General features: G+C 39.5%; 1 protein-coding gene and 1 pseudogene across 6 annotated transcripts in view; one reads left to right on the forward strand and one right to left on the reverse strand.

Moving 5' to 3' along the window:
• The window catches only part of NRF1 (nuclear respiratory factor 1), a 147321-nt gene that overhangs the window by 26105 nt on the left and 95853 nt on the right, over positions 1-25363 (forward strand). For all 6 annotated transcript variants that reach the window (XM_078439618.2, XM_078439612.2, XM_078439593.2 and 3 more), the window contains exon 2: positions 24218-24449. In XM_078439618.2, the coding sequence (XP_078295744.1) occupies positions 24227-24449 (223 nt within the window). In that variant the 5' untranslated portion in view covers positions 24218-24226. The remainder of the gene's footprint in view (positions 1-24217; positions 24450-25363) is intronic.
• Positions 7959-8859, reverse strand: LOC132676390 (large ribosomal subunit protein uL30 pseudogene; annotated as a pseudogene).

Genomic DNA, 25363 nt, shown 5'->3' on the forward strand with positions numbered 1-25363 from the left:
AAAAATTATATTCTCCCAATAAGTGAAGAGCAAGGACTGAATCACAGTTTATTTGGGGTATGTATCCATTTCGCCTGGGACAGCCTCCCTGATATAGTCCACGGTGGACCCCATGGTGCAGAATCTGTTTTTTGCTCCCTTAGTTTCTGCATACTAGTTTGATGTGCCCAAGCCCACTTCTCCAGCGCCCCCAAGTGGTTTTGTGTGCTTTGCAGGCAGGTGTCTAGTGACAGGAGAACTTCTGTTTTCTGACAACTCACTGTCTTCACACCCCTGTTAGATAAACGATCTGTTAACCAGAATTCTGCCCTTCCTACCCTAACTTCTGGCCTGTTTTTTCTTATTGGGGCCATACACCCCATTTATAATTCCTCTTCCTTATGGCAGCCCTTTAATATTTGGGAAGTCATTTTCCTAAAGCTCTTTCTTCTCTAGACTTAGACATCTCTATTTTTTTTCAACTGTTTCTTAAAATATTGGATTTTTCCGCATCTTTAAAAAGTAGAGTGCCCACTTGTTGGGATGAACACCGGGTGTTCATGTAAGTGAACATCATCATGTTACTTCATCATGTAAGTGATGAACCACTAAATTCTACTCCTGAAACCAACACTACACTGTATGTTAACTAACTTGTGGTCAGGCTGATGCAGAAACCACCTTTGATTATCCACATTTACATGTGTTACTTGTCCTATGCTCATTTCCATACTAAGTTTAGTGTGAGCCAAACCCTTGAATCTTTTTTTAAGTTTGTTTGTTTGTTTGTTTGTTTGTTTGTTTTGAGAGAGAGAGAGCCCCAAGCAGGCTCCATGCTGTCTGTGCAGAGCCCAACACAGGGCTCGATCTCACAAACTGTGAAATCATGCCTGAGCCAAGATTGAGTTGGACACTTAACCACAACCACCCAGGTGCCCCAGCACCCCAGAACTTTTTTGTGTGTATGATAATGATACAAGTCTTTATCATCCTATGTTTTCCTGCAATGATTTTTTTTAGACCAAAGTTCAGAATAGTATGTTTATCCCTCTTAAAATACCTCCTATGAGATTTTGTTTATTATTATTTCTTTTTAAGGTATCTATTTTTTTTTGTTTTTATTTTATATTTGAGAGAGAGAGAGCGCACAAGCAGGAGAGAGGCAGAGAGATGGAGACAGAATCTGAAGCAGGCTCCAGGCTCTGAGCTCAGCACAGTGCCCCACATGGGGCTCAAACCCACCAACCGTGAGATCATGACCTGAGCCGAAGTCGGACGCTTAACCAAATGAGCCACCCAGGACCCCCTTGTTTATTATTTTTAGGCTGTTGAGAGTCTATGGAATTCTATTTTACCCTTCAAGGGTGGACTTCACTATCTCTTGCATCACTAGACTTGCTACTTGACCTTCCTACTTGACCAACATACCTTTTCTGACATTTTAGTCTCAAACTGTCCTCTTGCTGCCTTGTTTCCACTTCTTTATCTCAGTGGCAGATTCCAGCTTCCATTACTTTGATGGATATGTATGGCTAAACATGACCCTCAGACAGTAGAAAAACACAGTTGCAAAGCCACTAAGTTGTGTCTTGAATCATGTTGAATAGCAAGAACCGTTATGTTCCTTTTTCCTTTTTGGACATTTCTACATTAATTTTTATTTTGCGGTGTTCTTTTGGTATTTTGGAGCCAATGGATCTATCTTTTCCACTTTCTGTAAACTATTCTGTATGTATTTAAAAAGATAACGGCTCAGGGACTATGTCTGTCATGACTAGCAGATAAAATGACCCTGGGGCCAGTCTGTAAGGCAGAGGCCTTAACAGGAAACTAATCCTTGGGGTCAATTTCCCAACTGCACAATGGAAGACTTGCATTAATCGGGGAGTTTCCACTTGTGCTCTGTGGGGTCCTAAGGAGCCTCAGAAGGCCTTGCAGGAGATGAGGAGGGTGAGTGTGTATAGCTGTCTGTGTTTCCCAGCTCCTTCAATAGGAGAAGTTCTACTGTTATCCTATGTTTTCAGGTTCCACGTAGGATTCTGCTTAAAGAATTCCCACAGAACCTCATGCAGCTTTGACAGTCTAGACTGTGTCTTTGTGACTTCATGAGCTTGGAGGCCATCCTCAGATTTTTCCTTTGGTAAAGGGGGAGAGAGAGACTTATTACCGTGTTTGTCTTTTCTTTCCTAGACCTAGAAATCTCCACCCCCACCCCCATTATAAAAGTAATTATATACTTATTGTTTTAAAGGGAAAAAATTATATAAAAGAAATAGTCTTCATAATTCCATTCTGCACAGAAGCATTCTTAATAGTTTCAGTATATCTTTCTAGATTAATTTGCTTGCTCATAACCATATCTATACTTTTTTTTTTTTTTTTAGTGAGACCACACTCATTCTAGCGGATTTTTATCATCTATTTTTTTTTTTAATTTCATACATATATTGTGGACATTTTCTATGTCAGGACAAATTCGTCTGCCTCACACTTTATTAATACTTCGGTAGTATTCCTCCTATACTAGGTTGGAGTGAATATTCCTTGTTGTATAACGCATGGAATCAGTTCTAAAGTATAACCCTGGTTGTACTTACATATTGCTACTGGCATAGTAATTTTTTTTAAGTAGTCTACTCTTTATTCACTCTTTTTGGGGGTTGTGATATTTGTTGCTTTTTTTTTTTCCCCCGGTTGGTTCTCTTTCCTCTGGTCTGATTACCGATCAAGACCTCAGAAATATTATCCCAATTAAGCTACAGATGTAGATAGTCCTTTTCTTTTAGGCAATAGCTCTAATTTAATGTCGCCTTTAATAGTTGCAAGTCTGTTCCTAAGAACAAAGTCTTGGCAGTCAGAATTGTACTTGACACTTTTATTCCAGTATATTACTGCTGGTGAGAAAGGCAGTTGACTTGTTTTGACCTTAGTGAGCTTAGTTCTAAGAGATTAGGAAGGTGGGTGACAAGCAGCTTTTAGTGGTTTGACAGCCAGCTGCAGGATATCTATTGTGGCCAAGGCCAAGTGGCTGCTCATAAATGTATATGGTAAATTACATTTGATGGTCCCTTTTCCCCTTCTGTTTTTTAGAATTTTACCAAAGATCACATTGGGAAATGTAGTGAAAAAAATGTTATTCTTACGGGATGATTATTCTTCGTACAGTGCTCTATAACTCTTCAAAGACTTATTCTAAATGGATGCAACATTTGATAGTCATGGAAAAAATTGTTTTGTTTTTTTTTGAATAGAGAATATAGCGTAAGTGTTATTTACAGAGCTTTTGTTCCTTTAGAAACTTAGGGTAGCATTCCCCCTCCTCCCATCAGCTTAGGGATATCTTGGACAGGTTAAACAAATTCTAAAATGGAAATGTTATTCCTAGTTTTAAGTGAAGTCGTTTAAATTTTATATTCAACCACTTTCTAAATTTCATTTATTTCAGTCCTGAAACATATGTGCTTTTTTACTTTTCTCTAACTTCCTTTTCTAATCTAGGATTCTAAGATGATTTTTTCCTTCTTACTACTGTTTGTAACTTTGATTATATGCAATCCTAAATTTAATTTTGTAAGTAATTCAAGATACAGTTTATTTTAATGGATGGATTACTCACAAAGTAAATGTGGGGATTTTTATTTCTGAATGGGTAGTATTCAAAATTTGGATGTCTGACACTTTCTGAAATGTTTAAGGGTAGAAACTGTTACTTACTATCGTATGCCATTGGGAAAGATGGTTTTATTTGTTATTGTTTACATCACAAAATCTCAGTACTATTTATTTGTGTCTTAAAATGTATTTCCTGTATTCTTGTCCAAGTAATTTAGGAAATTCTAATTTCTCAATTTTTTCAGCGAATGAATTTGAGTGATTACTGTGAGCTTTGAATAGTTTCTGAACAGCACTGAGTAAAACAGAAAACTCTTTGCCCTCGTGAGCTTACTTTCTAATGGGCTGAGAAAATATTACATCAGATGGTGATCGGTGCCATGGGGGAAAATAATGTCTGCTTGAGATTCTCTCCATACCTTTCAGAATATTAATGCTCAAAATACCAAGACTGCAAATAGAAACGTGGGTTATTTATAATGGACATATATATAATGGGCTTTTTATTGACTCTTGATTATTGATGTCCAGTTTGAGTGGATTTCTGTATATATAGTCTGATCCCTTTCATACTACTTTCAGTGTCACAGTTGTATTAATAGTTCTTTTTTCTTTTTTAAAGTTTATTTATTTATTTTTGAGAGAGATAGAGAGGGAGAGAGAGAGAATCCCAAGCAAGCTCTGCACTGTCAGCACAGAGCCCGACAGAGGGCTCGAACTCAGTAACTGTGAGATCATGACCTGAGCTGAAACCAAGAGTCAGACACTTAACTGACTGAGCCACCCAGGCACCCTGTATTAATAATTCTTAGTGTGGTTCTATTTGTTGTTGCCTAAAATAATACCTTCCATAGTGCTTTACAGTTAAAAAAATTCATATTTCAATTTTTAAGGTGTCTATAGCATAATAGTTAAAGTTGAACCATATGAAATTGATTTGACTGTTTTGGATCTACAGAAAGCAATTTCATTTTTTCTAATACTTAAACAAAATGAGATGTGAGCACGTTTTGTAAACTGTAAAGCTATGTGCATATTGTCCAGATTTAAATTTTGTTTCTGCTACTCCCTGTTTGGTCTAGAACAATTAACTTGACCTTCTTGTGCCTCATTTTATCTTACGTCATTGAGGATAATAGTGAACAATACCTCATAGAGTTGAGGATTATATGAGATTATATATGTAAAAGTCTTAGGAAAGCATCCAGCATATAGTTATAAGGACTCAATAAATGTTAGCTATTACTTCCCTATGAGGTGGGCATTATCATTCTCAGTTTTGCAGATGATAAAACAGAAGGTTGTGGAAATTTTACAATTTTTTTTCCCCCAAGGTTATGCGACTAGAAATCAAAACCAAGCATTTCTGACTCCAGGTTCTGGTTTCTTTCTGTTTACACTAGGGCAGCTTTTAGGGAAAGAAAGAAAAGAGGATGAAGAAAGAATACTTACATAGTAATTTATAGAGCACATTCTCGAATCTCTCCATTGGTTAACTTATTTATGTATATGTATACGTATGTATGTATATATATACAGTTTTTGTTGTTTACGTATTATATATATAATTTATATATATTAACTTATTTATGTATATATACGTAAACATATAGTTTTTGTTGTTTATATGTTATATATATATTTATATATGTTGTGTGTATATATATATATATATATATATAGTTTTGTTGTTAACTTACTTATGTATATATGTGTGTGTGTGTGTGTGTGTGTGTGTGCGTGTGTGCGCGCGTGCGCATGCGCATAGTTTTTGTTGATTGTTTCTCTCCCTCTGGTAGGATGCAAAATCCAAGAAGGCAGGGATTTGTTTTGGTCACTGCTGTCTCCTCTGTCTGCATCAGTGCTTAACATAGTAGGTAATAATCATGTATGTGTTGAATGAATGAAATGTATTGAATCTCTTGGCAAGTCGTTATCTCAATTCTTCTTTCACTGTATTGTTGACTTCTCCCTTCATTTGGCTACCCTGACACTACTGTCTTCTGATTCTCATTTTTTCTTCTAACCCTCTCATTCTTCTTTGTATGTTACTGTTTTTTTCTCCTGTATATACCTTTTGATTATTCCCCAAGTTTCCTTGCTTCTTTTTTTGTCCAGCCTTACATATTTACAACGATTACATTCATTTCCTGGTCAGTTGTATTCATGCTGTCTGCTTTCTTTGCCATCTCCTTGTTGGTGAATCCCGAACTTAGACCTGCATCACAGCTCCAGCTGTGGGTGTCTGTTCGGAGAGCTCATGTGAATATTGTCATGAACTGTCTTCCTCTGCTGTTCTGTTCTCCTTGCCTCGGTTAATGAGCCACTCACTAAACCTGCCGGAAATGTGGGCATCACACTGGACTTACTTTGCTCTCACTCTTCACAGCCAGTTGTTGACGAAGTCCTTTCCATTTTCACCACCTAAATAGTTAAGACATGCTTTGCCTCCCCATTGTCTTAGCTCAGGTGCCTGTGAGTGCTTCCTCACGGACCATTGAATTAGTTTACCTGACTGGCTTGACTGTCTCCTAGCCTCAGTTCACCCAAACCATTCTTTAACCATCCAGTATTACTTATTTTAAATTAGTAAGACAATGCATACACCATCCGAAAATTGTGTACAATTTATGGAAAATACAGTAGATACTGGCGTTTTGGTTATTAGCTCTTGACTGCTCTGCATATACTTGCTTTCCAGTGATTGGTCTGGTCTCCATTTTTACATGTTTTTTATTTCCATGTTTCCATAATCTATATAAATAATAGGGACTTTCATACCATTTAAAATTTGATTTTAAAACAATTTTTATAAAATGACATAATCATCACAAACATAAAAATAATGTGCACAATTCTCCATTTTCCTCAAAATTTGTAATCAGTTTTGTTCTCTTTCGATCTGCCAAAAGTGAGAGTGGAGAGTTAGCTAAATCATTTAATCTGGGTGAAGAAAAACATGAAATCAGTTGTCCACCCCGGTGCTCACAGAAGACATTGCTTCAAAAGACGGAGCTTTGGAAACCATGCATTTACTCCTGCGGCTGGGAAGCATGCTGTCAGGCCTCTTGGCTTTAGGGGCCAGTCCTCAAAGTAGCTGTATCCTTTCAGGCAGGGCTGGTGGGGGCATCAGGAGGCATTGTAGTGGGTGACTGCAGGTGCAGTTTTGAAAAAGTATATGCATCCATATTTGTAATTTTTTAAAGTGTATATATTTTTCAGAGAGAGAGAGAGAGAATGAGTGGGGGAAGGGCAGAGAGAAGGGGACAGAGCATCCAAAGGGGGCTCTGTGCTGACAGCAGAGAGCCTGGTGTGGGGCTCGAACTCACGAACCAAGAGATCATGACCTGAGCTGAAGTCCGATGCTTAACTGACTGAGCCACCCAAGCGCTCCCAACATGCATATTTACAATACAAATTTATTATGATACAAATTCACTGCACCCTGAGTAAAAGCCACATTTTGGCTTGAAGATATAGACATAGTAGTGTGGGATTAGCAGTTAAGGAGCCCAAGCCAATAATAGATTGTACTCCAGGACAAAGGGTAGGTCTCTGATGGAACGAAAGGAGCACTTGATTGGAAGGCAAGAGATGTGGGTTTGAATTTTGGTTTTGCCACCAACTAGAGATGTGACTTTGAGTAATTCATTTAACTCTTCTGGGTCTCAACTAAATCTGTAAAATGAGAAAAATCAGACTAGATGGTCTTCAAGGTCTTAAGTATTTTTAAGTTTGCCTCTGGTTAAAGGAAAGCTCTGTGGGCAGTTGAGTGTGACTAGCTATCAAGGTAGAGGGATATGAGGGTTCCTGGGTGGCTGTCAGTTAAGCATCTGACTCTTGATTTGGGCTCAGGTCGTGATTCCAGGGTTGTGGGATCGAGCCCCGCATTGGGCTCTAGGCTGATCTTGGAGCCTGCTTAAGATTCTCTTTCTCTCCCTTTCTCTCTGCCCCTCTCCCACTCGCATGCTGTCTCTCAAAAAAAATAAAAAGGATCGAAGGATATAGTCAATGGGAGTCAAAGTGAATAGTTACAGATTTTTTTTTTTTTTTTTGTGCTCTTCTTTGTAACTATATTTTAAATTCCTTCCAAAACAAAGCCCCAAGAACCCCCAGGTTCAAGTATGTCCCTGAGCGTGGTCCACTGCTGTCTTGTATTCATGCTTGGATACTCGTTTACTAACATCAAACCCCAGAATGGAAGATGTGACGTAGCAGGATTCTCTCTTCCATGGCATGAGTCCTCTGCTGACTTAAGGGGTGACAGTGTAGTCAACGTGGAAAACACACTGGAATTTTTTCTTGGAACTGGGCTGTGATGAGACGTGCCTGCCAGGAACGTCATCATCTTTTCCTTGACTCCCCCCCCCCCCCCCCCCCCCCCCAGTTTCTGAAGGTATAGCAGAAAATATCTTCTTTGAAGATACTGATAACAATTCCAAAAGACAAAACACACCTCCAATGTGCTGTGCTTTCAGATATTCTGGGTTTAATTCATCTGCCGAATGAGCTGATTGGTGCGTTCGCCTCGATAGCCTGGTAAGCCCACCTCCTTGAGAAAGCCCACTCTATTCTTGGTAGCATGACGGGCCACTGAGAGATGGAAAGGACGTAAGAAGTCACAAATGGCCTGGAAATTCTTCCCCGGAAAGGCAATTTCATGAATGAGGTCTTCCAAGCAAATAACACCGTACTTCCCCAGGTGCTCCTCAATCACTGTGTTGTCTGTCAAAGGGATGGTTTTATTCTTGACCTTGGCTTGTCCACGTTTCAAGATGAGTTCCCGGACAGACTTCAGATTTGGAAATCCCCAGGCCACATACGGTTCCACTATACGCAGCGTTTTTATGGTCTGGGGGGTCACTCTGAAAAAGACACCACTGAAAATCTTCTTCAGGCGAAGCCTTGCAATGGTCCTCTGCACCAGTGAACTCACCCCATTAATCCTTTGGATGCGTACAACAAAGGCCAAGGAATGTTTATCCGGCACTTCCAAACCGTGAGGTTTCACTTCTAGTCGTCTGAGGCACACCCTGTCGCGTTGCTGCCGCCAGGAATCATGTAGGAACCATTCCAGTCGCTTAAACTTGACCTCTTTTCCTTTCTTCTGCTCCTTCTTGTCCAAAAGTGCCTGCTTCGCTTGAGTGGCTTTAAGGGCCTGATACGCCTTCCTCTTTTTCAGGAGATTTTCTGGAACCAAAGGAATCTTTTTTCTTTGCTCTTGCTCCGCCATGTTTCCAAAGCTGTGGCTACCCTACAGATTTTTTTAAAGTTTATCTATTTATTTTGAGAGAGAGAGCATGAGCGTGTTGGGGGGGGGGGGGGCAAAAAGGGGGGAGAGTCAGAGAGAGAGAGAGGGGGAGAGAGAGAATCCCAAGCAGCTTCTGCACTGCCAGCATGGAGCCCGATATGAGGCTTGAACCCACAAACCATTAGATCATGACCAGAGCCAAAATCCAGAGTCAGACACTCAGCCAACTGAGCCACCCAGGCACCCCAGTAGTTACAGCTTCTTTAACCAAACTTCATCTGGATGGGAAGAAAAGAGATGAGGCAGGAGACATGTTTTTTTCATCATAAACTTTTCGATGTTAAAAAATCGAATAGGAGGGAGAAGCTTATGATGAAAAAAACATGTCTCCTGCCTCATCTCTTTTCTTCCCATCCCCAGCCTTACCATCTAAAGACCATGTTTAAAAACTATTTCACTGGGGCACCTGGGTGACTCAGTCAGTTAAGTGACTGACTTCAGCTCAGGTCATGATGTCACCATTCGTGAGTTTGAGCCCTGCATCAGGCTCTCTTCTGTCAGCACAGAGCCCACTTCATATCATCTGTTTCCACCACCCTGCCACCTTACCCCACTCGTGCATGCTGTCTCTCTCTCTCTCTCTCTCTCTCTCTCTCTCTCTCAAAAATAAATATTTAAAAAAACATTTCACTATTTCTATTTAAAAAAATTTTTTTTTAACATTTATTTATTTTTGAGAGATCGCACGAGCGAGGGATGGGCAGAGAGAAAAGGGGACAGAGGATCTGAAGTGGGCTCTGTACTGACAGCCCGATGTGGGGCTTGAACTCATGAACCATGAGATCATGACCTGAGCCCAAGTGGGACGCCCAACCGGCTGAGGCACCCAGGTGCCCCCACTATTTCTATTTATAGCTTCTCCTGGAGTCACTTTGATAAGGCTTATTAATATGTATAAACTTCTGTTCCTTAGTCATCAACTTTAGACAATATCTTGTAGATTTTTTGACATGAAAAATAAGAACTAACTCAATTTTACTGCCTCTTTCTCTCTCCATCTCCCATTAGTTGATATTTATATTATTTTTAGACTCTGATTAGTTATCTTTAAACTTTTAAGAGATAAATTTTTATTTTTTGATCCATCAACTTTCAATATGGTCTCAACTTGTCATTTTGTAAGATGGTGTGAGTACCCCTGCACTTACTTCCCTCTTCCTATATTCTACCTTCTGGGAGCCATACCTCCATTTTTCATTGTCAAGGTTAGTATTTTCATTCTGTCCTCCGTCCACTGCCAGGTATGCGCTTACTTTTATGTCTCGGTTGCTGTTTTTACTGCATTACCTTTCCATGCCTGCTATGATAGCAAGTCCAGAATTATAATGATGAAACAAAGTTTCATGTCCTTTAGAAACTAAGGACATAATCAGGTATATGCAAAGACTTAGCTCAGCAAATCACTTGTCTACTTATTTATTGAACAGATATTTATTGAATATCAGAATTGTCATCACAGTGCTGTTTATAATAGTGAAAACTTGGAAACAACCTAAATCATTGACTTTAGGGAATTAGTAAAATACCCAGTGTACAGTTTTACAGGGGAATGCTCTGTAAACGTTAAAAAATGGTCTGAAAATGTTAATAACATGAACAATTTTATTATGTATTAAATTTTAAAATATTTATGAAACGGTATGTGCACTTGGGACACCTGGCTGGCTCAGTCGGTGGAGTGTGCCACCCTTAATCTCAGGGTCGTGAGTTCAAACCCCACGTTGAGTGTAGAGATTACTTAAAAATAAAATCTTAAGTAAAATAGGATATGCACTGTAGCCACACTTTTGTTTTTAAAAGGAAGAAAACAAAAGCAACCATATAAGAAGCTTCGCCGCCGCAGGGGGAAGAGGGATGCTAGAAGCAGAGGCCAAATTGGTAACTTGGTAACGGGGCCATCTCAGCAGGTTGTAGTGACTCCTGTTTCTTTTTTGTTTCTCTCACCTGTGTTTCTCAATTGCCCAAACAGTTGCTTCTATAACAATGCATTTTTTTAACTAAAAATAAAAAGTTAAGAGCTGCCAGCCATAGTTTTCCTCGGACTGCTGTTGCTAAAATAATCTGGGAGTACGTGATAAGAGTTCAGTGAATATTTGTAAAACGAGTGAGAGAATGACTGACTTGCAGGTCCCTCCATCTGTAGTACTGACCTTTCTTCCTTCATGATTTTCTCCAGAGACCAGCGTTAGCGTAGTTATCTCAAGAGAAAAATGATGCGTTGAACGGTCCACCAGAATCTAAGAGGCCGCTTTAACTGAATGTCGGCTGTGGAAAGGCAGATCCAGCAGGACTGAGGCCCAGCACAGAGGCCGCCAGGCAACAATGCTATATTTCACAGAAAGCAGGATCTGAAATAAAAGTGTCCTTTGTGCTTGTCTGAGATGGAGGGATGGGACTTCTGGCAATTTAAGTTATTTCTCCTTAATGGAAATTGAGGCAGCCTCTGCTCTTGCTCTCACATGACAACTGCTAATTTGATTTTTGGTGATTTGGGGAGCAGCTGTGGACAAATGATTTTTCTGCAAAAAAGAGCCAGCTGCTTTCTGACCGTTAGCAAATGCCTGGGCATACTCAACTCCCTATCCACCGTGTTTCTAATCCGGGGATAGCTTCAGCAACTCACCTGCTTTTTATTGATATTCGTGGCTGTTAATAAGCATCCGAATAGTTGCAAATGCATTTTCTAATCCTTTTTATCATTGTCATCAGCATTCAGTTAGGTACCTTTTTCATTCAGGGCACCGTGATTGACACAGGGTTGTGAGCTGTGAGATGTTTTACAATGTGGATAGACTACTGTTCTCTGACAGGTGGGTCAGCATTAGCTTTATTTTTAGCAGATTAAATTGCAGTATAAAGAAAGAATCTGGAGTGAAGGCAGCCGAGAGCTGTGTTCCTTTGGTCCTCTGACTTTTTGTGAGTCCTCTATCTGGATGTTCATGGATGCCCCCTTCAAGTTCTTTAACAATGCTGTGTAATGCCTGTGATTAGAAGCAAGTCATTTCAAAACTTAAAAATAGAATGTAGAGCTGCACTCTTCAGTGTGGTAGCCACGGCCACATGTGGTTTTGAAGTTAAAAATCAATTAAAACTAAATACAATTTTAATTTTAATGCCTTAGTCATAGTTGTCACATTTTCACGTGGTCAGTAGCCACACGTGGTTAGCGGCTTCTGTTTTGGACAGTGCAAATTCAGAACATTTCCGTCGCAGAAATTTCTGTTGGATGGTGCTCATCTAGATCCTGTAGAAGAGTTCATGTATTTTAAAGCATTGGGTGAAGTAGATTCACCCCATTCTTCTTTTCTGTGGAAGGATGTTTGTTTCAGTTGAAGAATTTTAAGCAATCTGAAATTCTCTGTGCTTTCTTTACATTTTTCTTTGGTTGTGGCACCCTCTAGTGTTTCAGCTTTGGTGTAAATGCATTATCATGAAATAATCTGTGATTTGAATCCAAGAATGTTGAAATATTTTGGAAAATTCTGTGTATATATGCATTTTTATAGGGAGGACGTCTATAGCTTTCACATATCCTCGGAAGGGTTCATAATCCAAAAAATGTCAAGAACTACTTCTGGGTAGAGGTCCTTATAAGCCCCAAACTTTTTTTTTTTTCCTAAGATTTTATTTTTAAGTAATCTCTACACCCAGTGTGGGACTCCAACCCACATCCCCGAGATCAAGAGTCACATGTTCCACTGACAGCCAGCCAGGTGCCCCTGGCCAAAACCTTTTGGTTTGTGATCTATAAGCATTTTTTCCCCCCAGTATAACAATAAATCATGTAACTTTCCTTTTGGCATTTCTATGCTTTGCTTATATTTCTATGTGGAATTAATAATGATAATAATAGTAAGTAATACTTACATAGGACTTGTTACATACCATGTCCCGTTTTAAGCCCTTGTACCTATTAACTTATTTGGTCCTCAGTAATTCTATTAAGTAGGTTCCGTTAGTCTCCCCATTTGAGAAAGCTGATGAAACCAAGGCATAGAAGTCAAGTGGAACTTGTCTAAGGTGCTAGTGAATGGCAGGGCAAAGACATGAATCCAATAATACTTGAGCTTCACACTCTGTACTCTTAACCACCTCGCTATAGAAGTGGGGTTAAGCCTTTAAGCAGGTATGAGGGGGAATGGAGAGGAGACTTTGTACACCCTGTACACTTTGTGTCCAGTTCTATTCTAAGAAAAAATAACAACTCTAAATTGCTGCAAGCCACACTGGAAATTATAGATAGTACCCACTGTTGATTTTCAATAGATGTACAGGATCTGTGCCGTCTGCCAAGAGCTTAGAGCGGTAGATGAAGGTCAAAACTGCCATCGTTGCCACATTTTCTTTGATTGGTCCAGACACCTAAACTAGTCTGTTAATTGAATAATATGACAAATATTTTTGTGAATAATAGTTTGTCACTAATATTTCCATAAAAATACATTTATTGTATTTCTGTGATGTTGACTTTGAGGTGTCTGGAATGTTGGACTTTTTATAGGTGCATCCGGCTGGCTCAGACGGTAGAGCATGCAACTCTTGATCTCGGGGTCCTGAGTTTAAGCCCCATGTTGGGTGTAGAGCTTATTAAAAATTAAAAAAAAAAAAAGAGTAAGATACACTCAAACAGATACAGGGTTATATTTATATCTCCCACCTCCCTTTCTGTCTGTTACCCTCTTAACTTCTAAGTGTTACATTTCTCTCTTCATGACTCATATTATACTCTCTAACTTAGCCTTGTTTTAATGATTCATCAGACTCAAGATTTGAGTTCACCTTCCATCAGTGTGTGGAAACAAATCCTAGTGGAAATCTTACCGGAAAATGTCCTTAGAATCTACTTTATTGACAATATAAAATATCAATACATTTTGTTGTATTGACTTATACAAGTCAGTATAAAGTTTTGCTGCTTACCAGCACCCTATGAGTTATTTCTTTTTTTTATTAAAAAAAAATTTTTTTTTAACGTTTATTTATTTTTGAGACAGAGAGAGACAGAGCATGAATGGGGGAGGGTCAGAGAGAGAGGGAGACACAGAATCTGAAACAGGCTCCAGGCTCTGAGCCATCAGCACAGAGCCCGACGCGGGGCTGGAACTCCCGGACCATGAGATCATGACCTGAGCTGAAGTCGGACGCTCAACCGACTGAGCCACCCAGGCGCCCCCCTATGAGTTATTTCTGATGAGGGTACATATTTTCTTTCCTTTGTATCAATCCAGGCCTAGTAAACCATAGGAGGTATTTCAGGGCATTTAATTCTGGGAATGGGCTACCTAGGTGCTGGAAGACTGAAGGGGCAAAAAGTGGACATCGAGGTAATCCAGATACTAAGAACTACGGCTGGCAGCCACCACCCCTAGGGCTGGAGGAACAGAAGAGAAGACTCTCGGAGTTCAGAGGGGCCCCCACACAGCTAGTAGCTGGATCTCTGAGTGGGATGCCAGGCAGCTGGTGCTCACCCACCAGGGGAGAAGGGGCAGCTGGAGCTGGGAGATAGAGCTGCCCTCTTTGCTGGAACAACGTGGATAGGAATGAGAACTACAAGGAAATCCCCTCTCCCTCCCTCCTCCTAGTCCACACTTTTGCTTCCCCTTGGTAAAACCTAACAGGAAACTGGCAGGCAAGTCTGGTAAAGGTTGGCTGCTGACCCAGCCCAAAGCTGGGTAGACAGCACTTCAGCACAATAGAGGGGCTTGGGACTGAAAGACAAGAGATGAATAGCCATCACAGCCTTACGGGGAAACTACAGAAACCGTAATGCCTGGGTTTTGCTTTAGTAATTAAAATATGCAACCAATTATATACCCAAACATTTATTAAAGAGCAAATGATGACAGCTACTATTCATAGAGACTTGATGGACCCAAGTGCTGCCTTCAATGAGCTTACAGTATTAGTTTGACAATACTGCGAATACTCATCCGTAAGTCATTATGATGTCGTGTAGTGAGCTTTTTTTCTCACATATTACATAACAGCACTATTATTAACTGGATTCTTGGGCTGTTATTAATATTAATGAATATCTACAAATTTTGTCAACATATCAGAATGAAAAATACTATGTGATTGCAGTCATACAAAATTTTGTTACTTTCAGATGCTCCAAATTAAGAAGTTACTCTTACGCAAGGCAAGATGATTTCTAAACTTGATCTGTGCTGTTCTCTTGATTCTTAGCATAAGAATTTGATTTTTCTAGTGACAATTTGCTATAGTCTGTCACTTGAATTTCAAAAGGCTCAGTTTGGAAGGCTATCTTCTAGTTATTTGTTTTAAAAGTTTATTTTGGTAGAAGCCAAAGTATACACTCATGATAAAAAATCAAGTAGAAGGATTTATAATAAAAATCAATGGCCTTTGCCACACTCTTCCCTACCCCCTGAAAAGTCCTACTTTTCAGAGATGATTGACCATTTTTATATCTCTATAAAATATATAAAATAGTTAAATTTTGTTTATGATATTGTCAAACAATAAGCACTCTGTAACTGTAAATAATATGTCAGTACCACTTCTTGGTTTATCAGATGTGGGCATTTTTGATTTCCTTCTGTATAAGGATTACCTCAGTGTTCCCTGTGCTCCCCTCTAGTTTTGTTGGTTACATCGTCATACTGAGTTCTTCCTTTCGCTCTTTTTTTTTTTACCTTTATTTATTTATTTATTTTTTGGGAGCTAGAGTGAGAGTGAGACAAAGTGTGAGCGAGGGAGGGACGGAGAGAGAAAGAGACAGAATCTGAAGCAGGCTCCAGGCTCTGAGCAAGCAGTCAGCACAGAGCCTGATGCGGGGCTCAAACCTATGAACTGTGAGATCATGACCTGAGCCGAAGTCGGACGCTCAACCGACTGAGCCACCCAGGCGCCCCTCTTTTTTTTTTTTTTTTTGATAGAGTGTGAATAGGGGGGAGGCAGAGAGAGAGAGAGAGAGAGAGAGAGAGAGGGAAAGAAAGAAAGAGAGAATCTTAAGCAGACTCCACACTCAGCACAGATCCCGATGGGGGGCTTGATCCCACGACCCTGGGATCATGACCTGAGTTGAAATCAAGAGTCCAACTGAGCCACTGAGGTGCCCCTTCCATTAGCTCTTAATAGCATCTCCTGACTCCCTCACTGCATGAAGATGGGATGTCAGTGCTCCTAGCCATTCCTCCACTCCCCCACCCCTTCTTCCTCATTTCTCTCAGTTTTATCTGTGCTTTTACATGGTCATGGTTCCTAACCCTTCCATTCTGTTTTGTACTATATTTAGTTTTCTGCATTTTTACCTATAGTTGGAGTCTGAAAATGGAAAACAATCAACTGCCTACATGACTGTGGCTTCATCTTTTCTCCCTCTTTGGAGAGCACAGTGGTGTGGGAGGATATTTTTTTCAAGTCCGGTATCACCAGTGGGCTTTTTGAAAGAGAATATTCCTAGGAAGATCAAATGGATTCTTCTTGTCTTAAGCTCCACTTATTACTCAGAATTAAGCTACATTTTACCCATGCTGCTCTTTTCACCTTGACTTTCTTGTGCGGTTTTTTTTTTCCTGCTGTGTTGAGATTTTGATCTATTACTTTACATTCCCCCAAGAATCAAATTCTACTGTTAACTTTAGGCTTTCTTGAGAAAGGCTCTTCTGTCGAGCGAAATTTCTATCCTAGTTATGGAGTTTAGATTCTGGACATGTCCGAGAATATAGGTTGAACCTCTTGGTTTTACTCTGCCTGGTTTGGACTGTGGACGCAGCCTGGCTCTGAGACTTTCCCTTCGGCAGTTCTTGGCAGTTTTTCTTTTGATATGATAATGCCATTGATTAGCCGAGTGGTTTCCTTTACGTTAAGTTATACCTCGATTGGATTTCCTGGCCTGCTCTTTATACTTTGATTTTTTTTAATATTCTACACTTAATCTTATCCATTGTGTGTGGATTAGATTAAATTGAACTCTGTTGGACGTGTCATCCAAATTCTGGTAGCTTCCTAGGCGTTATTGACTTCAACTACCAGGGTGCTTGGAGACAGGCAAATCCGTTTTTCTGGGCCTTTTTCATTACCTTTCAGTCTCGCTCTTCCTGGCCCAGAATGGCAAGAGCAGGAACTCCTCTGTACCAGACCACTCCTTCCCAACCCCATGATGATCCAGCTACGAAAGAAAGAGGTTTTAGTAAACTTATTAAATGCAATGTTATTGTTTTGGGGAATGACTTTCTTGAGTGGAGTGTTGACTAATCTGCCGAACATCACTGGCCCCACATGTACCTTCATTTGGATGCGGTATCTAGAGTGACAAGTTGCTTTCACCTTGCTTCTCACATCTGTTTGGAGGAGTCACTGTAGGTTCATCTACTAGCTCTCCATTTTGTGCACTCTCATACAATTAGGCTGGAGTTGTGGGTTCTCTACTGTTTCCTTATGTCTAGGAGGACAGTATCTCAGTTGCCAGAGTTAGTATAATAAGGAAGGGCTTTTTAGATGCCCGACTCAAAATCTTGCACACAAGAAAACCATATTCTCAGAGCTGGATGTCTCATGTAAAGATAAAGAAATTGAGGCCCAGTCCTTGCAAGACTAGTCAGGTATTGAGTCAAGAAGGGTATGACCATAAAGGGTATGAGGAATTCTGATGTCATCATCATAATTAATATTGAGCATTTATGTGCCTGAGCATTGTGTTTTTCACTTTATCTGGATGATATCGTTTAACCTCATATGCTTTGAGGACAGGTACTATCGTTTTCTTTTCACTTAAAAACAAATGTTGAAATTGAGGCTTACGGGTTAAGTAACTTATCCCAAGCGTCCTGGACAATCTGATAATAGTCTGTGCTGTTTTTAAACATTCTTACTATCTGTTTTCATTTATTAGCATTTCCTATCAGTTTTGCTGTCTGCAGAATCTGACTCCGCATGGATGAAAGTTAAAATGGTTTACTAGAAATGATGACCTCCAGCAGTGTGTGTGTGTGCGCGCGCGTGCGTGCGTGCGCGCGCGCGCCAGTCATATCTGGCTTTAAACATCCTATTTTATGTGTTATTTTATGAAAACATCAAAAGCATCATTTACAAGTATCCCTCTCTGGTTCAGAGAAGTCTGAAATACCTTTGCCTTTGCTTTTTACAGAGTGCTGAAAGAAATGGTTAGAGAGGCTGCAGGGTGGGATGGGGAGAGAGGTGGAAAGTGATGAGGCACTGGGCACAAGTGACAGGCCTGTGAAACAGACTGCCGTATTGATTTATGCCGCGGACCGCATTCTGCAGGAAAGAATGGAAATCCATTACACCAAGTGCATGGTGGACAAATCCCTTTGAAAGGCAGTTAGATTGCCATCTAATCCCAAATCATTTAACAACAATTTTGAAGAACCCAGAATTTAAAAATGACCTACGTAGTTTGTCTATCACTCTAGAACAGTGAAATGGATGGAAAAACAGTATTTTCATGGTGTTTTCCTCTCGTATATTGTGTTTAATTGTGCAACTTAAATAGTGTGTCCAAATTGCATTTTGGATATGTGCAAATCTGGGAGATAGGATATAGTCCCTTGAATATTCTGAAATGCACCAAACTTAGGATATGGAAGAAACCTTTCTGAAATGCACCAAACTTATGATATGGAAGAAACCTTACTAGATAGCTTTCTTTTTTTTAATTGTTTTATTTTTTTTTTTAACGTTTATTTATTTTTGAGACAGAGAGAGACAGAGCATGAACAGGGGAGGGGCAGAGAGAGAGGGAGACACAGAATCCGAAACAGGCTCCAGGCTCTGAGCTGTCAGCACAGAGCCCGACGCGGGGCTCGAACTCACGGACCGTGAGATCATGACCTGAGCCGAAGTCGGACGCTTAACCGACCGAGCCACCCAGGCGCCCCTAGATAGCTTTCTTTAAAGAAGAAGAAAAGAAGAAGAAGAAGGAAAAGTAGGAGGAGGAGGAGGGGGAGGAGGAGGAGGAGAAGAGGAAGAAAAGAAAAAAATTATTTCAACATAATTTTAGATTTTTAGAAAAGTTGTAAAAATAGTATAAAGATCTCTCATTACCCACATTTCCCAAATGTTAACATTTTACCTTTTTTTTAAAAAAATTTTTTTCTCTTATTAAATACATGCTATTTTACCATGTATCTTCCAAAGCTCCATTTGAAGAAACAATCATGAAAGCATTATGCCACACAGAGATACAGGGCTGGGGAGATGACCTCAAGCAGAAAAAACGTGTGGAAAGAGGAGGGGTCAAATGATAATCAGTGATTCCTGACCTTTGTAGATTTGAGACATCATGTGGTTGTTTTATTTTGTAATTAAAGTGAATTTTATTTTGAAATAGAGAATACTCCTTGAGATAATTGAATAGTCCCAAAGTTAGGAATCAGAGTTAGAAGGATGAGTTGTTATATGTATAGTGGTGTGAGAGTGAGAGAAGGTAATAAAAAGAGCAAAAAAAAATTTTTTTTTGGACACAACACAAGAATATTAAACAGAAATCAAGAGCCTCTCTGAAAGGCGAAGATCTGGTCATCATCTACATGGAACCAGTTGACCTGAAGAACAAAGACATAACAAGATGGGGCTTAAGAAAGCTCTCTGGAGGGGTAAGGGTAGGGGTAGGCCTCTAGGGAAAAGAAAGAAAGCAATCACTCAGAGAAACCAAGGATCTCAGAAGTCTTCAAAGAAGGAAAAGGAGAGTTTTACAATAGAGTAGAATAAAAATGATAGAAGAATTTTACTTGAAGAGATAAGTATATTCTTCTTACTTATAGCCATAAGGGTTATAGCTGTCTGGCTGCCTTTCTTTTTTTTACTGGTAAACTCTAGATATGTAGTGCTGTATTTATTCTGTTGCATGCTGGTTGAATTCCAGATTGGGGGTGGGTGGCTGGGTGGGTTATACAAGTAGAGATTAAACACTCAGCTTGTCAGTAAGCATCAAAATTTAAAATATATATACTCTTGACTGAGAAATTTTACCTTTAAGAATTTTTTTTATTAAAATTATTTTTAAATTTTAATTCCAGTATAGTTAACATGCAGTGTTATATTAGTTTCAGGTGTACAATATAGTGATTTCACAATTCCATACATCACTCAGTGACTCTTAATTCCCTTCATGTATTCCCCCCATCCCCCTGCCTTCTGGTAACCATCTGTTTGTTCTCTATAGTTAAGAGTCTGTTTCTTGGTTTGTCTCTTTTTTTCTTTGTTCGCTTGTTTTGTTTCTTAAATTCCACATATGGGTGAAATCATAGCATTTGTCTTTGACTGACTTATTTCAGAGTATTGTACTCTTTTTAAATATTTTTTTTAAGTTGATTTCTTTATTTTGAGAGAGAGACAGTATGAGCGGGGTGGGGGGGGCAGAGAGAGGGGGAGAGAGAATCCCAAGCAGGTTCCGTGCTGTCAGTGCAGAGCCCGACGCAGGGCTTGATCCCACAAACCATGAGATCATGACCTGAACTGAAACCAAGAGTTGGACACTTCACCAACTGAGCCACTGAGGTGCCCCTGTATTCTTTTTTTTTTTTTTTTTAAATCAAACAATATGCAAAGTTTTTTTTTTTTTTTAAGATAACAACGGCTAGTTTTATTGTTCTGCTCTATGATGTCATTCATTTATCCTTCACACAGTAGTTACACTGATGTCAGGGATGATTTTTTTTTTTTCTTTTTAATTGTGGAAAAATCTACATAACATAAAATGTACCCACCACCTTAACCACTTCGTAGTATACGGTTCGGTAGTGTCAAGTACGTTTATATTGCTGTGTAACCTCCAGAACTCTTTTCATCTTGCAAAACTGAAACTCTGTCCTGTGAGGCCGTCCCTCTGTTTTCCCTCCCCTCTCAACCCCTTGCAACCACCCTTCTGCTCTCTGTCTATGAATTTGACTGCTTCAGAGACCTCATATAAGTGGAATGCATCATACAGGATTTGTCCTTTTGGACTGGCTTATTTCCCTTAGCGTGTCTTCAAGGTCATCTGTGTGGTAGCATGTGGCAGAACTTCTTTCCTTTTTTAACCTTTCTTGAGGTATAATTGACACATAGAGGGGAGAGCGTAGTTTCCCCGTGTGCCCCCCTCCCCCCTCCCCGGCACAGCCTCCCCCAGTGCCGACATCCTCCATACCAGAGAGGTGCACTTGTTCTAACAGGTCAGCCTACACTGCCACACCATTATCATCCCATAATTCACGTTGTGGCTTACTGTTTGTGTTTTCGTTCTATGGGTTTGATAAATGCATAATGACATATTTTCTACCATTTATAGTATCATACGCAGTAGTTTTACCACCCTACAGAATTTGTGCTCCGCCTTTTGATTCTTTCTTCCCCCTCATCCCTGGCAACCACCGATTCTTTTACTGTCTCCATAGTTCTGCCTTTTCCAGACCTTTCATATAGTTGTAGTCACACAATATGTAGCCTTTTAACATTGACTTCTTTCACTTAGCTATGCATTTAAGGTTCCTCCATGTCTTTTCATAGCTTAATAGCTCATGTCTTTGTAATGCTGAATAATATTCCATTATCTGGATGTTCCACAGTTGATTTATTCATTCTGTTGAATGGATATCCACCTACTGAAGGATATTTCAGTTACTTCCCAGGTATAACAATTATGAATATGCCGTAAACATCTCTTAACAGGTTTTTTTTTTTTTGTGGACAGAAGTTTGTAACTTCTTTGGTAAATACCAAAGACCACAATTACTGGATTGTGTGTTAAGAATATATTTAGTTTTGTTATAAACTTCCAAGCGATCTCCCAAAGTGTCTATACCATTTTGCATTCCCCCCATTAATAAGTAAGAATTGCTGTTGCTTCACATCCTAACCAGCATCTGGTAGTATTGGTGTTTTGGATTTTAGCCATTCCAGTAGATGTATATTATTATCTCACTGTTTTAATTTACAATCCCCTAATGACATGATCGGACATCTTTTCACATGCTTAATCTGCCATCTGTATAACTTTTTGGTGAGGTGTCTGTTCAGGTCTTTCGCCATTTTTTAATCAGGTGGTTCATTTTCTTATGGTTTAGTTTTAAGAGTTCTTTGTATGTTTTGGAAAATAGTCCTTTATCCAATGACTTTTACAGATATATATGTTCCTAGTCTGTGACTCGTGTTCTCATTATCTTCATAGAAAGTATTTTTCATAGAGCAGAAATTTTTTTTTCAACTTTTTTTTTTTTTTTTTCTTTTTGGGACAGAGAGAGACAGAGCATGAACGGGGGAGGGGCAGAGAGAGAGGGAGACACAGAATCGGAAACAGGCTCCAGGCTCCGAGCCATCAGCCCAGAGCCCGACACAGGGCTCGAACTCACGGACCGCGAGATCGTGACCTGGCTGAAGTCGGACGCTTAACCGACTGCGCCACCCAGGCGCCCCAGAGCAGAAATTTTTAATGATGTCCAGCTTGTCAATTATTTCTTTCGTGGATCAAGCATTTGATGTTGTCTGTAAAAACTCATCACCATAGCAAAGGTCACTTAACTTCTCTCCTATGTTATTTTCTAGGAGTCTTATAGTCTTCCATGTTAATTTAGGTCTATGATCCATTTTGAGTTAATTTTTGGACGGGTGTAAAGTCTGTGGAGAGTCACTTTTGACATGTGATGCCCAGTTGTTCTAGCACCATTTGTTGAGGAGACTCTTTTGGCTCCATTGTATTGCCTTTGCTTGTTTGTCAAAGATCAGTTGACTGTATTTATAGGGATCTATTTCTGGTCTCTCTATTCTGTTCCATTGATTTGTTTGTTCTTTCACTAATTCCATATTGCTTTGATTACTGTAGCTTTAATAAGTCTTGAAACAGAGTAGTATCAGTCTTCCAGCTTTGTTCTTCTTCAGTGTCATGTTTGCTATTCTGGGTCTTTTACCTTTCCACATAAACTTGAGAGTCAGTTTTGATATTCATAAAATAACTTGCTGGGATTCCAGTTGGGATTGCATTGAATCCATGGGTCGATTTAGGACATCTTGACAGTATTGAATCTTCCTATCCATGAACATGGAATCTGTTTCTATTATTTAGTTCTTCTTTGATTTCCTTCATCAGAGTTTGTAGTTTTCCTCAAATAGATTGTGCCCATATTTGTTAGATATATACCTAAGTATTCTGGGTTTTGTTTCTTGGTTTTTTTGGTTTTTTGTTCACCTGCTAATGTAAATGGCAATGTGTTTTAAATTCAAATTCTATTTGTTTATTGGTATATAGGAAAGCAATTGACTTTTGTATATGAACATATGTATGTTTGCTTCAAAAAAATTTTTAAGGATAACGCACTTCTTTAAGTTGAGGGGGAAGAGGGGACAGATTAAAATTGCCATAGAAGTACAAACCTTTATGTTACTACTTTATGGATTACTGCATCACGGGGAACCTGGGTGGCTGAGTCGGTTGAGTGTTGGACTCTTGATTTTAGCTCAGGTCATGATCTCACAGTTCGTGAGATAAAGCTTCATGTCAGGCCCTGTGCTGATAGTGCAGAGCCTGCTTGAGATTCTCTCTCTCTCCTTCTCTGCCCCTCCCCTGCTCTGTCTCTCTCTCTCTCTCTCTCAAAATAAATAAACTTAAAAAATTACTTTATCATATCAAGGTTTATAAGAAGCACAGTTTTATAAGCAGAAAGACCATTTTAAGTGATTTATTTTTGGGAAAAATAAAGCTTAACTTCCATTTGTCTGAAATACAAAGAAAATGTTAAGTATTCATTTACTTCCTGTTTTTTTTTAAGTTTATTTATTTTGAGAGGGAGAGAGAGCGAGAGAGAGTGCGCATGCGCACACACGCAAATGGGGGAGAGGCAGAGAGAGAGGGAGAGAGAATCCCAAGCAGGTGCCATGTTATCAGCACAAGCCCGACACGGGGCTTGATCCCACAAACCAAACCATGAGATGATGACCTGAGCTGAAACCAACAGTTGGATGCTTCACCAAATGAGCCACCCACATGCCCCACTTACTAAGTGTTTTTATGTCTACAATTTCAAATGCGAGTCATCAAGATCTTTAAAGTATCTTTTTATTGTTCTTTAAAGTATCTTTTTATTATTATATGTGATATCAAGAGTACTTACGGTTTTGTGACCTGAGGGATAAAATTAGCACAGTGAATTTCTATCAGAATGGTTTTACATCAGGGAAACATTCTGCCATTTTTTAGGTCATATTTGAATGGTGCTTTCCATTTCCTACGACTTGGTGTGGTGAGGTATGTAGTGAAATTGTAGCCTTCCTCTGCTCTTGAGGAAAATATTGCTTAGTATAAGCATTGTGTTATATTACACACTGAATTCTGTTCTTTGCCTTTTCTTCTGACAGTAAATCTTCATGGAGGAACACGGAGTGACCCAAACTGAACACATGGCTACCATAGAAGCCCATGCAGTTGCCCAACAAGTACAGCAGGTCCATGTGGCCACCTACACTGAGCACAGTATGCTGAGTGCTGATGAAGACTCTCCTTCTTCTCCTGAGGACACCTCTTACGATGATTCAGACATACTCAACTCCACAGCGGCTGATGAGGTGACCGCTCATCTGGCTGCTGCAGGTAATGTTGTTTGGATCAGATGCTCTTTATTTTTCGCTTACCTCTGGTATTGTGCATATCTGAAAGGGCCTAGGATGCAGGCACTCTCACATACGTCTCCATATCATACCTTCATGATTTTTTCTTTTAAACCTTGCATTTACAACTTGTGCTTGTGGTATACTGAGACTGAAGCTTTAGAATCATATACTATTAACGATATGACTGTTTTTGTTTTTTCATCCATTCCAGCAATCTTTTGACTTTTTAACTAAAGCACTTAGTCCATTTACATTGAATGTAGTCACTGGTATATTTCGATTTAAATTTACCATGTTTATTGTATGCTTTCTCTTCATCCCACTTATTCTTTGTTTATATTTTCTTCATGTTTTGGAGGGACTGGAAAATTTTTAATTTTTTTTCTTGTCAGTTTGGAAGTTATACATATTTTTATGATGAGTGGTACCCCTAGAAATTATAATACATCTTTAACTTATTTCGAAGTCTTCTGTAACTGGTACTTTTGTCCTCTTAGGGATAATGCAATTTTCTTGGAACACTCGGATTTTATTCCCCTGATCCTGACCTATATGCTCTTGTTGTTCTGTGTATTGATTCTTTGTATATTTTAAGCCACACAAGACATTATTTTTTGTTTTATCCATTGTTAGTGTTCGTTTTTAAAAAATTTTTAAGGTTTTATTTATTTGAGAGAGAGACAGAGATAGACTATGAGTGGGGGAGGGACAGAGAGAGAGGGAAACACAGAATCTGAAGCAGGCTTCTGGCTCTGAGCTGTCAGCACAGAGCCCGACATGGGGCTCGAACTCATGGACCGTGAGATCATGACCTGAGCCGAAGTTGGAAGTTTAACCAACTGAGCCACCCAGGCGCCCCAATGTTCACTTTTTCCTTTATATCCAACTTGCCTT

This window comes from Panthera onca, chromosome A2 (assembly GCF_046562875.1).
Source record: "Panthera onca isolate mPanOnc1 chromosome A2, mPanOnc1 haplotype 2, whole genome shotgun sequence".
Classification (NCBI taxonomy): Eukaryota; Metazoa; Chordata; class Mammalia; order Carnivora; family Felidae; genus Panthera; species Panthera onca.